Genomic DNA, 19664 nt, shown 5'->3' with positions numbered 1-19664 from the left:
TTACAACACATTCTCTGTTTCTGAAATTATTCAGCACTCAACCTACAGTAAACTACTGCCCCCATACCCTCCACCCAGCAGCTTCCACCCCCTCTGTCCTATCACCTCCTCCCAACTCACATCCCATCACCCTCATTGTGCACTGCTCTCTGCCGAAGCACCCACTGGTCTTTTTCCTCCTCTCTGCTCCTCTCCTTTCCTGCTGCCCATGCCTCCCACTCCCCTCCCCCACAGCTTCCTGACACTGTACTTGGCAGCCTTGTGCTGCCACCTGCTGACTCCTCTCACACCCTCACTACCCTGCTACCCTTTCCCCTTCACCACTCCACTCCAGATTCCTGCTTCTCCTTGACACAATACTGTTGCATTCTAGTGGGAGAGGACTGAGATAATGGTCATGTGTGCATAAGGTGTGCTTGCTTGTGTGAATGTATGTGCTTTCCTTTCCCTTTCTGAAGAAGGCTTTGGCCAAAAGCTCAATGTGTAACAGTCTTTGCACTGTGTTTGTCTGGAACTCAAAGTGCCGTTTTCACAGTGAGTAGTAATCTACCTTATTCATAATATTGTTGATATTCCAGCCTTGAATTCCATTGTTTAAATATATATGACATACACTTTTAGTTGATTTGCTGTCTGATATTGGATTGTGCAATTTTATACACAGCTAAATAACTACCTTTAATTAAATATTTTACACCACAAACAGAACTGCTGCAACCTGATCAAATAAATGACTATTTAGCTTGACACTGCAGTCCTATGTTGTTCAAATCACAATCTTACAAACATTATGTTACCAAAAACTGTTAATAAAACACATATTGATGATGTAATAATTCGAAAAGATGATGGAATAATGGAAAAATCGCTCACACAGATGTTAATGCTATAGCTGACATTAATCACTACCCAAGTCTGTATCTCATATCTACTAGTATATTATGTGTTTGCGTCACTTTTTATTGATTTTATAAACAATTTCTGTGAGGCTACTCAAACTTGGAAAAAAATTCTCTGAGAACTCCAGGTATGAAGAGAAAGATGGTGTCAAGAAGTTCCTGATAAATTAATGGTGAGTGGCTGAGGGGGGCGGGGGGGAGGGGGAGGGGGGAAGGGGCGGGGGGCAGGGGGCAGGGGGGATGGGGGGATGGGCAGCATACCACAATAATGACTTTTCTTTCCTCTCAACTGAGCTATATACCAGCCATAAGCACTAGCTTAACCACAGCTTTTAAAAACTGATAATTTATATATAATTAACACACTTTGAGATATTAAGTATTTCAAAATTTGTGATTTTAAAACTCAATAAAATTCAATTTCAATGGTAGGTTAAAATTGCACAATTCCCTGAGATATCCCTGATTGTTCCAAGTTAAATGTAATTTCCTGAGAATTCCAGGTATTCCAGAAGAATTTTTAATATAACTGTTAATAACTTCAATAATAAAGGCTTTACACAAACGGTAAAAATGTTAGTGAGCTGGTCTCACTAATCTGAGTTCGACACTGTTTTCAGATTTTTCATACCATGACTGGAAATCATTTTTGTGTTTGCAGTGAATATTCTACTTGCAAGTTTCAACAGGGTCAGTTTCTGGCCACATTGCTTTACTTTCTTGTGCTCACAATGGCACATCCTCCCTGCTGCTACCACATTTTCTACATCGGTAAGACACTGTGGCTAGTCAGGAGGCTTTCCCAACACCACACACGGCTTGCTGTCCTAACTTGGACACACTGGCTAGCACCCCATCACTTACCTGACCCGGCCCCCCACACAGCAACTTGCCAGCTATCTACAGCTCATCCCAACATTCTGTTTCTGAATAAAACTGCATAATGAACTCACTGCTCATAACGTCACAATGCTGTGTACTCCTCCCTGTCTCCGACTCTGATGTATTGAACTCATACGTAACCAATGTAAATTCTCGAACAATTCTTACCCTAACTCTTTTGAAAAATGATAAACCACGGAGAAACAATCAGAAATGAATAAATTCACTTCACACACAGCTTATAAGAATACAAAAATTAAATATACAGAACAATCCAACATTTTTCCAGGTGAAAAATCAGTATTTGGTGAAGCCTCCACACACTGCTGTAGGATTCTGTGCATGCCATGACATCAAATCATACAGTCTATAAAATCACAAGCTAAATGTTGCCAGTGAAATTCCAGATACAGTCAACAGATGATGTCAATGAATGAGTTAGCTAGGACAGTTCAAATGGCTCTGAGCACTATGGTACTTAACTGCTGAGGTTATCAGTCCCCTAGAACTTAGAACTATTTAAACCTAACTAACCTAAGAACATCACACACATCCATGCCCGAAGCAGGATTCGAACCTGCGGCTGTAGCGGTCGCGCAGTTCCAGACTGTAGCGCCTAGAACTGCTCGGCCACTCCGGCCGGCAGTTGACTAGGAAAGATGAAGTACCTGCTTTGCAGGGAATAAGTAATGAGCCTTTGATGTAACACTGCTCTGTTTGAAAATTGCTCTATAACTAGAGTGACAGAGGAATCTCTATAGTAACCAACTGCAATCTGGATATGCGTACCAAAAACACCTCAGACTATCATTCCATCACAACACTGAATAAAGTACTGTGGAGCACAGACTCTTCTACAATGGCTGAATTGAAAATTGGCCCCAGCTGCAGGTTTACATAAATGCAAGTCCTTCTGCAGCATTCAATAAGCATCTGTAAATGAAACAAGGAGGACAGTGCTTCTGGTACACAACTTTTCTGCCACACTATTCAGCAGCTTGCAGCACACAGACCCAGATGTACAAACAAAAGTTCTGTATCTGACACAGTTTTCACGGTTTTAAAAACTACTATTACAATATGAAGCAATACCAGCTTTACTTTTCCTGATATATAGAACGGCATGCTGAAAAGTAACGCATCCAAATTTTTTATGTGAAAGCTCTTAAAGCTTATTAAATAAAACGAATGTCATTAACATTCTACATCTTTATTCTTCATGTTTACAAATTTGTAGCCTTCTGTCACAAGAGGGCTCCAACATGTAGTGTATAACGTGGTAATGAGTAACGTAACTATTACAGTGCATGAGAAACAGCATGCTGTAATAGAGTTTCAAATTCGAAGAGTTCATCCACACATGAAGCACGCTCTTTTTTAGCAAGAGAATGCCAGACCACACACGAGTGCTGTGAACTCTGCAGCAATCCTATGCCTTGTGTTCACTGTCATTGATCATTCTCCATACAGTTCCACTTGGCCCCATCCAATTTTCATCTGTTTCAAAAACTTAAAGAAAATGTTCCAGGACTTCACTTTGATAGTGATGAAGCAGTGTAAGGAGAGAGAGGTTGTGGCTCCATAACCAAAGTCAAACACTATAGTCACTGTATTAACAAACTGATCTCTAATTGGGAGAAGTGTGTTCACTAACACAGCTTATGTCTGAGGTAGATCTACATAACATTGCCACATCACTTAAAGTATGCTGATACTTCTCTCTTAGTTGAAGATCAGGATTTGGAAAAAATTCCCAAATCTGTGATCAGTACCCTCAGTACCCTAGAAACTTGGTTTCAGCTAAATGGGTTGAATCTAAACATATCTAAGACTCATGTGATGCAGTTCAAAATCAAACAGTCAAAATGTGAGCAGATTAAGATTGTACACAACAACCAAGGTATAGAAGAAGTTGACTCAGTGAAATTCTTAGGTTTAAGTGTAGATAAAAATTTGAGCTGGCAGGCATGCATTGGATACCTAGCTAACAAACTGAGCAGCTTTGCATTTGCAATGCAAATACACTACTGGCCATTACAATTGCTACACCAAGAAGAAATGCAGATGATAAACGGGTATTCATTGGACAAATATATTATACTAGAACTGACATGATTACATTTTCACACAATTTGGGTGCATAGATCCTGAGAAATCAGTACCCAGAACAACCGTCTCTGGCCGTAATAGCAGCCTTGATACACCTGCACATTAAGTCAAACAGAGCATGGATGGCGTGTACAGGTACAGCTGCCCACGCAGCTTCAACACGATACTACAGTTCATCAAGAGTAGTGACTGGTGTATTGTGACGAGCCAGTTGCTCGGACACCATTGACCAGATGTTTTCAATTGGTGAGAGATCTGGAGAATGTGCTGGCCAGGCCAGCAGTCGAACATTTTCTGTATCCAGAAAGGCCCGTACAGGACCTGCAACATGCAGTCGTGCATTATCCTGCCGAAATGTAGGGTTTCTCAGGGATCGAAAGAAGGGTAGAGCCATGGGTCGTAACACATCTGAAATGTAATGTCCACTGCTCAAAGTGCCGTCAATGCGAACAAGAGGTGACCGAGATGTGTAACCAATGGCACCCCATACCATCACGCCAGGTGATACGTCAGTATGGTGGTGACAAATACATGCCTCCAATGTGCGTTCACAGCGATGTCGCTGAACACGGATGCGACCATCATGATGCTGTAAACAGAATCTGGATTCATCTGAAAAAATGACGTTTTGCCATTCGCGCACCCAGGTTCGTCATTGAGTACACCATCGCAGGCACTCCTGTCTGTGATGCAGCATCAAGGGTAACCACAGCTACGGTCTCCGAGCTGATAGTCCATGCTGCTGCAAACGTCGTCGACCTGTTCGTGCAGATGGTTGTTGTCTTGCAAACGTCCCCATCTGTTGACTCAGGGATCGAGACATGGCTGCACGATCCGTTACAGCCATACGGATAAGATGCCTGTCATCTCGACTGCTAGTGATACAAGGCGAGCAGCAATGTCTTGATACGATAAACCACAATGGCGATAGGCTACAATCCGACCTTTATCAAAGTCGGAAACATGATCGTACGCATTTCTCCTCCTTACACGAGGCATCACAACAATGTTTCACCAGGCAACGCCGGTCAACTGCTGTTTGTGTATGAGAAATTGGGTGGATACTTTCCTCATGTCAGCACGTTGTAGGTGTCACCACTGGCGCCAACCTCGTGTGAATGCTCTGAAAAGCTAATCATTTGCATATCACAGCATCTTCTTCCTGTCTGTTAAATTTCGCGTCTGTTGCACGTCATCTTCGTGGTGTAGCAATTTTGATGGCCAGTAGTGTATTATCGACTTCAACTGACATGGACACACGAAACGCAGCATATACAAGCTACTTTGAATCCATTATTAGGTATGGTATTGTTTTTTGGGGTAACTTGACAAACATAGTGTGGGTACTAAAAATACAGAAAAAAATCATACAAAATATGTGCACTGCAAATCACAAAGAACCATGTCAACCACTATTCAGAAAACTTAAAATATTAACTCTGCCATCCTTATACATATATGAGATTATTACTTTTTGTACGCCAGACATGAATTATTTGAGAGAAACCATGTTGTCCATTCACATGATACTAAACACAAAGAAAATTTCATGCTCCCCACCCACCGCCTCAGACTGTATGCCCAGGGACCTCAATATATGGGAATGAAAATTTGTAATAAATTAAAACGGAACAAGTTGATGCAGATGAATTTAGGTTCACTTAAAAGAAAGCTATATGAAATGTGTTTTATTCATCTCAAACGCACACAATTTCAGAACATATGTCTGATGTACAGGAGACATGTCAAGGTTACAATTTGATTATTTAATATTTTGTCACACTTACAATAATACTTTGTGGAGCATTTACTTACTTGCAATTAGTCAAACTTACAGAATTTACATCTACTATAACTATCATAAATTTTTATTCCATTTTAGGGATCCAGCTAAAAGTATCACTTTGTCCTTCATGAAATCTTCCACAGAGTAGTAGCATCATTCAATTAGAAAATCATGTAACTTGCTTTTTAAAATATTTATCTTCATATTCATTATGCCACACCCTTTTATTGTGTTGTGGATTTTCATAGCTATATACTGAGGAGTCTGAGCACACATTTTTAAGCGATGAGAGGTGAGCATAAAGTTGTCTTTATGTCTTGGGTCATATGAGTGTTCAAAATTATTTTTTTTTCCAATAGATCAGCTCTGCTGCGTAGGAAAAGAACCACCTCAAAATGTATAAAGAGGGGACAGTTAATATTTTTAGGTCTTTAAATAATGGTCGACATGATGCCCTCGCCTGTGCAGAGCAAATGTTACGAATGATTCTTTTTTGCAACTTTAAAATTTGTGTAACATTTCCCGAGTTCCCCCAAAAAAATTATTCCATATCGAATAGCCGATTCAAAGTAGCTATAATATGCTATTTTCCTGGTGGCCACCTCAGTGGTGCAGTCTAAAATTTCCATTGCAAATGCAAGTCTGTTTAATTTATTTGCTGGATATTCTATATGAGAATTCCAACTCAAAGTTCTCTCCAAGTTTATTCCCAGGAACTTGACTGAGTCAAGTTCTTCCATTTTTTGATTGTTGTGAGTGACACAGATTTCTTCAGTTTTTGAATGTTTGGTTTTAAAATTCATCAGGTGGGTTTTTGAAGTGTTTCCCCTTAAGCCATTTTGACTGAACCATGTTTCCAGGTTACTTAACGTGTTCATGATACTCTGTGGTATACTGTCAGAATTTTCATTTTCAATTAGGGCAGAAGTATCATCTGCAAACAAAGTTAAATGAGTATTTACATTGAGAGGCAAGAGATTTGCATAGAACGGGAAAAAAATGAGTCCAAGGACTGAGCCTTGAGGAACACCCTGTGTCACAGTTTTCCACTCGGAGAAGTGATCTCCTCCATTTGATGTGATTACTACCCTTTGTTTTCTCTCCAAGACATATGCTTCAAACCATTTCAATACAACACCCCTTATTCCATACCTGTTGAGTTTGAAAAGCATCAGTGCATGGTTTACAGAGTCAAATGCTTTTGTAAGATCACAGAATATTCCTGTGACCTTAGCTTCCCTATCTAGTGATAAAGTAATTTTTTCAATAAACTCATTTATCGCATCTACTGTGTTTTTGCCTTGTTGGAAGCCAAATTGGTTATGTGTAATGATATCATTCTGTGTGATGAAGCTTTGTATCTGTAAGCAGCAATTTTTCCAAATATTTTTGATATGACAGGGAGTATAGAGATGAGGCGAAAATTTCCCATATCATCTTTTGACCCTTTTTTACACAATGGTTTTACTTCCGTGTATTTCAAGAGTTCAGGGAAGTAACCTTCTTCAAAGGATTTGTTTATTATGAGATAGACAGGATGAACTATTATGTTGTAAACATTTTTAATTATTTTGGTGGGTATCCATCCCAGCCAGCAGAGTTTTTGTCTTTTAAGGAGAGTATGACATTTTCAACAAATTTTGCTGAGACTGTGTTGAATATTTTGAGACAAACTCTGGTATTGCCTTTTAACCCAAAACCGTTTACTTTCTGCTCATAATTTGCTATGTCTAAATCAGATTTTGCTACATTTATGAAGTTCTCATTGAAGCATTCAGATATTTGAGCTGGACTTACAACTGATTTTTCCTTAAGTTTGATTTCTAAAATGTCTTGTTTATGATTTCAGGTACTGACACTGAAGTGTTATTACTCAGTGGATGAATTCACGGGGGATGAACAAAATTTGAGCTGGATACAATGTGTTACACATTCCAAGAAATATCCTTATAGTGTTATTATTTATTAAAGTGCTATTATTTATTAATGTAAAATCATTGTAACTGTTTTACAAATTTTTGACATGTCTCCTGTACGCATACCAAATGGATTGCAAATGTATGTCATGAGATGAATAAAACACAATTCACAATTCAGTATACAAGGTAATAAAGGAGAAATTCAGTCGGCTAAGATTCTAGTGACAAAGTCTGGATCCAAGCATATAGGTATAAAATATCACTTTACAAGAAGGCATTTTCAATCAGGTATTATTAATATTGAACATCTGCCTTCTGAAAGAAATGTTAGCTGATGATTTTAGAAAACCCCTAACTTATGCAAGACATGAAACATGTGTAAGAAACTATGGTCTTGTGAAATAAGTGAAGGAATGACTGTACAGTTGAACTTCATATGGTTTTGTTTGTCAATGTCAATTTAAGAGGACATGTCGAGATACATAAATTGACGGCTTTCTTTTTATTCTTTTTTGTTACTGTTACTCTGTGGTTGTCAAGCATTCATATGTGTATAGTCATATTTGTGCACTAACTGATTCTCATTTAATAAAACATTATCTCACAAAATTTCCATGCTAATTGTATTACAAATTAGCAACAATGACACTGTAATAAATATTAATGCAAGCACTTGTACTTCTAATGTAAAATCATATTAGCTTCATTTTTTGTAAGTTACTATTACGTCGTCTCATGTCATCAACCATCACATTAAACTACATCTGACCAATATCGTAAATTACCTTTTGTACATCACCATGTTCATGTCTTGAAAAAGATTCAAAGAACCAACAAATAAGTAAATAAATGATATCTGAATTTATTACCAGCTTTGACTTGCGGCAGTGAGAAAAGGATTTTTAACGTGAAAATCATTAAAGAATTGACTGTCATTCATCATACACTGAAGATACGCATACTGGAAATTACTAAGAGATACAAAAACAAACAAATAGACCAGGGAACAGGCTGCAGTTGAAGATATAATTATGACTCCTTAAGAATATCATAATTCAAAGGAAACCTCTAGTACACAAATTTCAACTTTTTATTACAGTGACATAAATCAACTGAGTTCTGTTTATACTGTCGCTATTAGGCTAACACAAATAAACACTTACCCATCAAAATATTCAAAGTATATGAGAGGAAGACATGTGGCTTTCTGCAATATACACACAGTGCTAGTATGCTGGCAGCTGCTGTTCGGCGGACGACTGCAGAGTTGGATGACAAGTTGTGTAGAAATGCCTTCAGAAGGTTCTGTTTGAACAAAAATTGAATGAGAAGGTAAAACAATGAAATATTAATTACAAAGCAGTTTGCTGAACAGAATTAAACAATATCAGTGGTTAAATCTTACCTTAATATCATTATCTGTGGTGAAATTCCCCAGAGGCTTGAATATCTTTGGCATTGCTAAGGCAAGTGTTTCCAGCACAGATTCTTCAGTTCGTTGAGCAACAGCAATGATGCATGGCACCAGATTCAGCACATAGGGTTTTCCCTTCTGTGGCCTATTCGAAAAGAATATGAACATTATGAATCCTGTTCCATAACTGACCTGAGATTAGAAGTATAAATACTGTTACCAATATTTTTCCAAACAATAAGGCAATTAATCATCATGCACTTATTACACAAAATATAAACAAACATGGACCAATTTAACTGCAATACTCCATCACCAAACTGAACTAGAAAAATAGCTAAGAGGGTCATGATCAGAACTCACATTCAGTGATATACAATTAAACAATGACTGTGGAAGTATGCACAAACAGGTGAATGTACAACTAATATGGATCCTTGCTCGCTTTAGCCAATTATTTATCTGCTACAAAAATCATACAGTATTCCATAGAAAAATACATCCTGCAGTAGTATAAGCTTCATTTTGAGGTGCTGCAGATCATCATAACAGAATTAGGTCCAACAGTCTACCAAAATGTTCCTGACTACAAATTGTGTGGCCCTCAAAGCAAACGTCAACACACACAATGATCAAAACAGTTCATGGTACACTACACTGGAAAAGTTCACTTTGTGCTTATAAAGCAGGAAGAAACATACAATACCTAATACACTTGCTAAACCACAGGTTTTCTACATACAACCGAATACATAAGCAAAGAAGTTCACCAAAAGAAAAAGGTTATGGCATTAATATTATCCTTCAACAAAATTACACCCTATGGGAAAATAATCATGGGAAGTATTATTCACACATACCGTATTTACCAAATTATAAGACGAGATTTTTTCCCAAATTCGCCATTCAAAAAATACAGTCATCTTATATTCACAGATTAAGCTACTGCTGCTGATTTTAACATTTTTACATTGATTAATACAATTTATGGGGGTCAATTTACATTTCAGATAAAACTCTGGCTGTTGAGGTCAGGTGCATATTTATTTTGAAGAATCTGGAAGGTTGGGGCTGGACAAATGATACTCACTTTCAGGCAGACTCACGATTTTCTGATATGCCTATATGATCAATACAATATTGACATTGCTTGAACAATCACTTGACATATGACTGGCACGGCGCTAGTGCAATGAATACATGAGAAACTATGAACCAGCTGCTACAACAATCTATTTTTCTGATTAAAATCTGACAATTGAGTGAAATACAGCAAGAAATAGCATTATATTCTATCAGCTTACAAATTCTAGTTGTATTTTAACATATTTGCAAAAAAAGTTCTTCTGGTGTATGGATACTGTGTACAAACATTACAAAATGCTGCTTTTTAAGGGCATTCAAAAGAAGAAATATGGTCCTTCAGAAAAAGAGTACTTGATCCTGAACTCTGATCAATGTTTTATTTGATTGCAAATGAGAAATTCAGTCACTGTTCACTTATTAGAATACCATATAAAAATATAACCAGCTTATAATCAGCATTAAGATGAAACAAAAAAGAAAATTAATTCAATATTAAATGTCTAACAAAACAAAACAAATCACATTGAACTGTAATTGTTGCTATGAGAATTTCCAGAATGAGATTTTCACTCTGCAGCGGAGTGTGCGCTGATATGAAACTTCCTGGCAGATTAAAACTGTGTGCCCGACCGAGACTCGAACTCGGGACCTTTGCCTTTCGCGGGCAAGCGCTCTACCACCTGAGCTACCGAAGCACGACTCACGCCCGGTACTCACAGCTTTACTTCTGCCAGTATCTCGTCTCCTACCTTCCAAACTTTACAGAAGCTCTCCTGCGAACCTTGCAGAACTAGCACTCCTGAAAGAAAGGATATAGCGGAGACATGGCTTAGCCACAGCCACAGCTTGGTAGAGCGCTTGCCCGCGAAAGGCAAAGGTCCCGAGTTCGAGTCTCGGTCGGGCACACAGTTTTAATCTGCCAGGAAGTTTGCTATGAGAATTAATTACAGCGCCAAGACCCGTTGTGGAGATAGCGCCAACAGACATATGTAGATGGCAAGACAAATGAAGTTTGAGAACTGGACTGAATCTTGATTGCAATCTTTTATTTGTGTGTTAATTGCTGTTGTTGCATATGACTTGCACACTAGAAGATATTGCAGTCCATGTTTCACAGTTGCTCAAGCTCAGCACTACGGGAGGGCAGTCTGCCTGAATCCATTTGTGATTGGAATTGAAATGACTCTAAAATTGGACAAATACCCAACAATATTATTCATTTTTGCAGGAGATGATAAGTGTCTAGATTGGGGACAGTGGTATGCTTCTGCTTTTCATGCTGCAATGTTGTCTATGCTCACCAGAACAGGACAGGAACGAAAAGGGGTGTGTCAGCTGCTGGTCCTACATAGCCAATGAGAGAGTGGTGGCAGATGATATGTGTGAAAGCAAGAGACATTGTAACATTCTCACATCAGTATAGAAGCGAAATCCAATATGTATTCAGATAAAATCAGCTGTGTTCTCAGGTCTCACAACAGTAACCACAACCTCAGAAATTGCAACACACTTGAAAGAAACAGTCACATTTATCACAATGAAGATATGAAGTTCACAGCTCTGCTATCAGGATAGTGATACCATAGGCAACAAGGTGAGTAAGCGAAAAATGTAGAAAAGAAAACAGTCCAAAAATTAATGTAAACTATTTCTTTTCATTTATTTTATTTCCCTCCGTATTATCAAAATGTAGAAAATCAATAAATGGCATAAATTTAGAATAGGTATAATATTAACTTTTTAGTCAGATAATTTATGTCAATAAAACAGTTCATAATTTTGATGAGTCAGAATATGCTAAAAATAATTTTTTCTTAAGAACACTCTTGAAAAAAGGGGGGTCGTCTTATAATCAGGGTCATCTTATACTTGGGTAAATATGGTAACACAACATAAATTTCTCTTCAGATATCACAGGAAGAAAAATATGTGTTTCCCACTTGACTTCACTGTATAGCTTTCATGAATCTGTTTCCTTTCTTATAACTTCATATTGTTACCCCTAGGTATTTACATGAAGTGTCAGACTCCAGATATTTACAAGTATCACTGTTATCTCTCATTTGTTTGTGTGTATTATCACCATTCATACACATTTACAGAATCTGAATCACAGTGCATCATCAAGTGGAAATACAGCCCCATTTATTCTGCACTTTGCTATAATCATCTCACTTCCCTGTCAACAATAATATTGTCAGTAAAGAATCACAGAGCAACGTTGACTCCATAGACCACCCATCCACACTGAGAACATTAGTGGTAATATCACACGTTGTGATGTACACCCAGTGTTGCTCGCATTTCCATTCAACATCCACAGACCAGTAGAGCGCAGAGAGTACCATCAGAAAAAAAGTTCGCCAAAGTGTGGATTTCTGAACTCATACTATGCGGGTGAGGAACAGTACAATATTGCTTACTGCTTCGTGCCCACTGCACTACTCATGTAATAGAGAACAGCATGTGAGATGCATGTGGGGAATCTTTGAGCTACTCGACACACTACATCTACATCTACATTGATACTCCGCAAGCCACCCAACGGTGTGTGGCGGAGGGCACTTTACGTGCCACTGTCATTACCTCCCTTTCCTGTTCCAGTCGCGTATGGTTCGCGGGAAGAACGACTGTCTGAAAGCCTCCGTGCGCGCTCTAATCTCTCTAATTTTACATTCGTGATCTCCTCGGGAGGTATAAGTAGGGGGAAGCAATATATTCGATACCTCATCCAGAAACGCACCCTCTCGAAACCTGGACAGCAAGCTACACCGCGATGCAGAGCGCCTCTCTTGCAGAGTCTGCCACTTGAGTTTATTAAACATCTCCGTAACGCTATCACGGTTACCAAATAACCCGGTGACGAAACGCGCCGCTCTTCTTTGGATCTTTTCTATGTCCTCCGTCAACCCGACCTGGTACGGATCCCACACTGATGAGCAATACTCAAGTATAGGTCGAACGAGTGTTTTGTAAGCCACCTCCTTTGTTGATGGACTACATTTTCTAAGCACTCTCCCAATGAATCTCAACCTGGTACCCGCCTTACCAACAATTAATTTTATATGATCATTCCACTTCAAATCGTTCCGTACGCATACTCCCAGATATTTTACAGAAGTAACTGCTACCAGTGTTTGTTCCGCTATCATATAATCATACAATAAAGGATCCTTCTTTCTATGTATTCGCAATACATTACATTTGTCTATGTTAAGGGTCAGTTGCCACTCCCTGCACCAAGTGCCTATCCGCTGCAGATCTTCCTGTATTTCGCTACAATTTTCTAATGCAGCAACTTCTCTGTATACTACAGCATCATCCGCGAAAAGCCGCATGGAACTTCCGACACTATCTACTAAGTCATTTATATATATTGTGAAAAGCAATGGTCCCATAACACTCCCCTGTGGCACGCCAGAGGTTACTTTAACGTCTGTAGACGTCTCTCCATTGATAACAACATGCTGTGTTCTGTTTGCTAAAAACTCTTCAATCCAGCCACACAGCTGGTCTGATATTCCGTAGGCTCTTACTTTGTTTATCAGGCGACAGTGCGGAACTGTATCGAACGCCTTCCGGAAGTCAAGAAAAATAGCATCTACCTGGGAGCCTGTATCTAATATTTTCTGGGTCTCATGAACAAATAACCTGCATAATTTCACAGACCCATTTATACTCATATCTAAGTCCATACAACTACTCTGCAATTCCCACTTAAGTGTTTGGCAGATGAAACAACTTCAGTTTCTCTGTCTACCATTCAACTCTCGAACAGTGCTTGGAAAAACTGAATATTTAAATCTTTCTGTGCGAGCTCTGCTTTCTCTTATTTTATTAAGATAATCATTTCTCTCTCTGTAGGTGGGTGTCAACAAAATATTTTCGCGTTCAAAGCAGAAAAGCTGGTGACTGAAATTTTGTGAAAAGCGCTACGGCACCATAAGATTCATTTGTTTTAATGATTGCTCACTAACTTGCGTATCACATCTGTCACACTACTCCCCTATTTTGTGATAATATAAAACAATCTGCCCTTCTTCGAATGTTTTTTTTTATGTCCTCTGTTAATTCTACCTGATAACAATACCACTGTTTAATTCTACCTGGTAAGGATTCCACACCGTGCAGCAATACTCCAGAAGAGGATAGACAAGCACAGCATACACAGTGGTAGATCTTTTGAATCTTCTAAGTGTACTGCTAATGAAATGTAGTTTTTAGTTCATCTTCCCCACTTTTTCTATGTGACTGTTCCAATTTAAATTGTTCACACTTGTAATCCCCGTGTATTTACCTGAATTTATGGCCTTCAGCTCTTTGTGATTTATCTGTAACTAAAATTTAATGGATTCCTTTCAGTGCTGATGTGAATGATACTCTTTATTGCTTAGAGCCAACTGCCACTTTTTGCACCATACAGATATTTTGTCTAAATAATTTTCAGCCTTCTCAGTTAAATATAACAGATAAAATATATATTACTAGAAGTAACACACAGCTGCAGGAAATCATACCTCATCATATCAAATTAATACTGCACTTGTGGTGAGGTTCCAATAGTAGTTCCCATCATAATATCCACATCATACTAAACATGCAAAAGAGTTCCAGGCATGTACACATGACAATGAAACTTTTCATTCTGGGTGGAATTTGTACAGCAAAGGAAGGTCAAACAAAGGGTTGCCCTCTTTTTTTTCCATATTCAGGTGCATGAGTAACCTTCATGACATATCATCTTTCGCCACATTTCATGTACCAATGCTACCTCTTTAAATCTTTACGCCTAAAAAGCAATGCATATAGTCATAGTATGATTACTGTCTGATTAGAATTACTTGTTAGTTGACACTTCATGCCTAAGTAACTAATTTATTCAATTGAAGAGAGGTCTCAATGGTATACATGGACTGTCTACCAACGCATCATAACAAAGTGACAGTTCACTTGCAACTGTGTGAAGAGCATGTGCTGTCATTATCAGATATTGCTGATCTAACTGCCACTAGCTGTAAATGGGGGGAGGGAAAAAATATACAATCTGCCCATATTAGCAGCAGGCTCCTAGTTGTTTGTGCTTTAACTGAGGTGCCACTGAAAGCCAATGTGGTAACACTATAGTTCCATGTGATAAACCACAAATAACAATCAGTTATATTATCAACATACTTCAAGTTTTAGTTGCTATGAAAAACAATGTTAGTAAACTTGACCTCAAATCACAAGTGCAAGAAAAGGAAACAGCCTAATTGATCTTTACAAAAGTGTCCCAAAAAAATAAAAAAAATAAAAAATCACAAACACACTCAAATCTCGGTACCTATATCAAGAACATAACCACAATACTAGCAACACCATTTCCCAGTAGTTACAACATTTCAAAGTTATTTGATTGTGTTACAACTAAATTGTTAAGACATTAGGGGCAAGGCAGCTAACACCATAAAATAGTTCGTGGAAAACAGAGAGCAGTGTGTAGAAGTGAAGCCTAAAATGTGCACTACTGCAAATGTGTACTCTAAATTTCAGCTAGTAAAGTTCGTTATACCTCAGGGATTAGCTCTGCAATCCCGTGACAATGTAGTAATGTTTGCAGATGACACTCCACTCATAGTAAAATATGACACAGTCAAACAAATGGAATCAAGTGTGTCCACAACTCTGAGAGAGGCTTATAAATTTTTTGGTGAAAACAACAATGCAAATAAGACAACATATATACAATTACAAACAAATAAAACTGCAAAAACTAACAATATCTGCGTTGAACTAGACAATTCAGCTCTTACGGAAGTAAGGACTTACAAATTCTTGGGTGCCATTATTGGTAAACACTGGACATGTGATGCCCATTCAGCAAAGTATGCACAAAACTAAGCTCTACCACATTCTTAACGAGAAAGATGTCTAGGATTGTGAACACAGATACACTGTGAACAATTTTCTATTGTCCAGCATACCTGCACTTATACTTCATTATAGTATGGGAAAACACAGCACATACGAATACACATGGGTTACTGAAGCTTTATAGGAGAAGGCTGTTGGATGCCTTGTAACTGTGACCCCAAGGCAATCCTGCAGAAATAAATTCACAGAACTTAATATCATGACCGTCCCTTCCCTATATATATTTGCAACAGTTATGCACTTGAAAGCAAATATAACAGTGCAGTTAAATACAGACATATATGATTACAATTCCAGAAACATGGATAATTACTATCCACATAGGAAGCAGTTCAAACTGACCGACAAAGATCCCTTCGCTGGTGGACATATTTTATACAATAACTTATCATTCAGAATTAGGTGCATTGAAAAGATACCTGTTTTCAGAAATAAATTAAGATGTTATTTATCTTTTCATCTACATATAGCCTAAAAGAATATCACTGTGTTAAAGGTAAGAGGTACACAGCAATACCACGAGAGGCCACAATCACACAGGCACAACCACTCGCCTGTCACCTTCTCAGTTCCAAGCAGCTGCATCCAGTGATGATGATGATTTATGGCAGAGGTTACTAAACAGCAAGGTCATCAGCACCCTTGCACTAATGATATACTGAAGAAGAGTGTGAAAATCTACGGAAAAGGATCAATAAACTAGAAAACTATGTTCCATCTCACCACAAGAATTGTAAAGCAACCGCAAGAAGGTGAGCTTCAGAAAAGCCCGCAATAAAATCCCAACGAGACACAGCAGAATAACTAAATAAAATCTAAGATAAATACCTGTTAAGAGGCTGTTAAAAAAGGGACAGATAACCATGGCTGGATGACGACAATAATACATGACCCAGCCATTGTGTGACACTTTAAGATTGCACACCCATTATTTTGGGAAGAACTCCGGACACCACACAAAATCTTAAGACAGGAACAACACTCGCCTTGTTATCAGTTTAGAGGGAAGATCCTGTGGGAGACCCAGTTCAATCCTCAAGTCGTCATATAAAACAAACTCAGTTAAAGTATGTCATACTGACAGCTGTGTCCCACATCTCTGACACACTGGGGGCCCCTCCCGATGTAAGAGGAAACCATATGACAATGGGCAATGTCCCACTCTGAGCTGAGTAAGGATTACTTCTGCACACCGTCGTAGGCAGGGAGTAGGTAATTCACAGTCGCAATGATGTCTTTATGGAATGTAATTTATTATTCCTCACTTCCAGCCACTGAGACTCCTACAAACATATGGCCTTCCTGGTCACAAATGAAGTGACAGGCCGCAGAGGGACTGGACAGCGAGCAGGAGGAGGAAGGGAGCAAGCCTCCTCAGCAGCTGCATCAGAGAGTTCGTATCCCTGAATCTTTGTGTATCCTGGAACCCAGCAAAAAATTATTTCCTTGTTTTGTCTTTGCAAGAGGAGGAGAGTGTCTTCCACCTGATGCACCATCTTATCTGCTGCATACATCTGTTGAATAGCAAGACAGGTACTTTGAGAATCGGAGCAGATGATAAATTTTTTGCAAAGACGCTGTCTCATCCAGCTCCATTGCCCTGAGGATAACAAATAGTTCCATGTAATAAACTAAAAACTGCTCTTTGAGCCATATCCTGAGGACAATGTCAGGGACCATGACAGAAAATTCAAAAAAAATCTCCCTACTTAGAACCATCTGTATAGACAGTAATAAAATCAGGGTGGCTCCGTGAAATCTCATTAAATATAATTTTAAAAACATAGTCTGGGGTACAATACTTCTTGCAAGCAGTCAGTTCAAAAAGTAATCTAAGCCTTGGTAGTAGCCAGGAGGGTGCCCTACTCCACCCGTGGCTTTGGACCATGCCCCTCACCTATAACAACTCAAAGCTCCCCTTGCACATATCCCAAAGGCCATGTTGCTTGTGGCCGATGATCGAACAGCCGTTCCAGTGGTGGCTGAACAACATAGCTGGGTGTAAGCGATGTAGAAACGGAGAATGCCTGATATGAAACTTCCTGGCAGATTAAAACTGTATGCCGGACCGAGACTCGAACTCGGGACCTTTGCCTTTCACGGGCAAGTGCTCTACCAATTGAGCTACCCAAGCACGACTCACGTCCCGTCCTCACAGCTTTGCTTCTGCCAGTACCTCATCTCGTACCTTCCAAACTTTACAGAAGCTCTCCTGCGAACCTTGCAGAACTAGCACTCCTGAAAGAAAGGATATTGCGGAGATATGGCTTAGTCACAGCCTGGAGGATGTTGCCAGAATTAGATTTTCACTCTGCAGTGGAGTGTGTGCTGATATGAAACTTCCTGGCAGATTAAAACTGTGTGCCCAACCGAGAAAGGCAATGGTCCCAGGTTCGAGTCTCGGTCTGGCACACAGTTTTAATCTGCCAGGAAGTTTCATATCAGTGCACAATCCGCTGCAGAGTGAAAATCTCATTCTGAATGCCTGATATGCTTGGCATACCACAAGAAGAAGATGTCGAATAGACAGAGTAGGCTCACCAGCCTCCGCACACAAACTAACAACAGGGCTCGTGCAATCGGCTCCTGCTGACAGCCTAATACCCTCCGGGTGAACTGCATCCAGCGTTTTAAGGTATGAAGGCCTTGCTGACCCATAAATCTGGCATCCATATTCAAGCTGGGGTCGCACAAAGGCTTTATAAAGTTAGAGCAGACGTGCCCTATCAGCTCCCCAAGACCTATGATTGGCAAATTTAAGGATATTTAAGGCTTTGCGACATTTCAGTTTCAGATCTTTCAATTTTGGCAACCATGTCAGCTTCCCATCAAAACTAAGACCCAGATATTTCATCTCTTCCTTAAAAGTGAGAATGGTGTCCCCAGTTTTAAAATGGGTAAATTAAACAGACAGCAGGAACGATTAAAATCAACACAAACTGTTTTCTCCATAGAGAATTTAAAACCTACAGTGCAAGACCATTCCTCCAACCGCATAATCGTCAACTTGTAGCGGTTCACCTACTTTGTTTCTTCATTGATCGTTTGCTGTCCTCGGTATCGACGTACTGGCTGAAACATAGGAGTTGGATGTGCAACTACTGCCTACTGTAAATGATGTAGCCGACAGATGCACAGTAGCATTTCACAGTCTTTTACTACCACTTTTCACAACCCCTCGATAATACACAGTTATTTGGCCAGTGCACTATTGTTATAACTTCCCATAAGTCTCATTAATAGTTTGCAGGTGAACATCCACATACTGCTACAATAGTTTACTACTGAACATCTACGAGCAGTAAAAACCTAACCACAAAGTTCACAGTTCTTGAAGAATAGAAAGGTACGTATGGAACAGACACTGTCACTGCTTTACACATGGCCTAATTGTTTAACACTTACTCCACAGTTAAGTTGAAGCATTGTTGTTGTTCTAACCAACACAGGTTCCTCAGCTGAAACTCGGACATGGACTGACTGTGTCTGTTCCATACATACCTGATTATTCCGAAAGAACTGTGAATTGTGTGGTTATGTTTTTACTACTCGTTGATGTTCAACAGGAAACTATTGTAGTAATATGTGGATGTTCGCCTGCTAACTATTAATGAGGCTTATGGGAAGTTATAACAATACTGCACTGACCAAATAAC

The 19664-nt window shown here is 39.1% G+C and overlaps 1 protein-coding gene and 1 non-coding gene across 2 annotated transcripts in view; both read right to left on the bottom strand.

Moving 5' to 3' along the window:
* LOC124605364 (huntingtin) overlaps positions 1–19664 on the bottom strand; it is a 511164-nt gene that overhangs the window by 461364 nt on the left and 30136 nt on the right. Inside the window, exons 4-5 of the mRNA XM_047136992.1 lie at positions 9001–9154; positions 8759–8900 (exon numbers count right to left, since the gene is read on the bottom strand). Coding sequence (XP_046992948.1) covers positions 8759–8900; positions 9001–9154 — 296 coding nt within the window. The remainder of the gene's footprint in view (positions 1–8758; positions 8901–9000; positions 9155–19664) is intronic.
* Positions 18069–18143, bottom strand: Trnas-uga. The gene has a single exon. It is a non-coding gene; the product is annotated as a tRNA-Ser (tRNA).

The sequence above is a fragment of the Schistocerca americana genome, chromosome 3 (assembly GCF_021461395.2).
Source record: "Schistocerca americana isolate TAMUIC-IGC-003095 chromosome 3, iqSchAmer2.1, whole genome shotgun sequence".
Lineage (NCBI taxonomy): Eukaryota > Metazoa > Arthropoda > Insecta > Orthoptera > Acrididae > Schistocerca > Schistocerca americana.
Note: the sequence above shows the minus strand (reverse complement) of the source record. Positions and strands in the feature narration are given on the sequence as shown.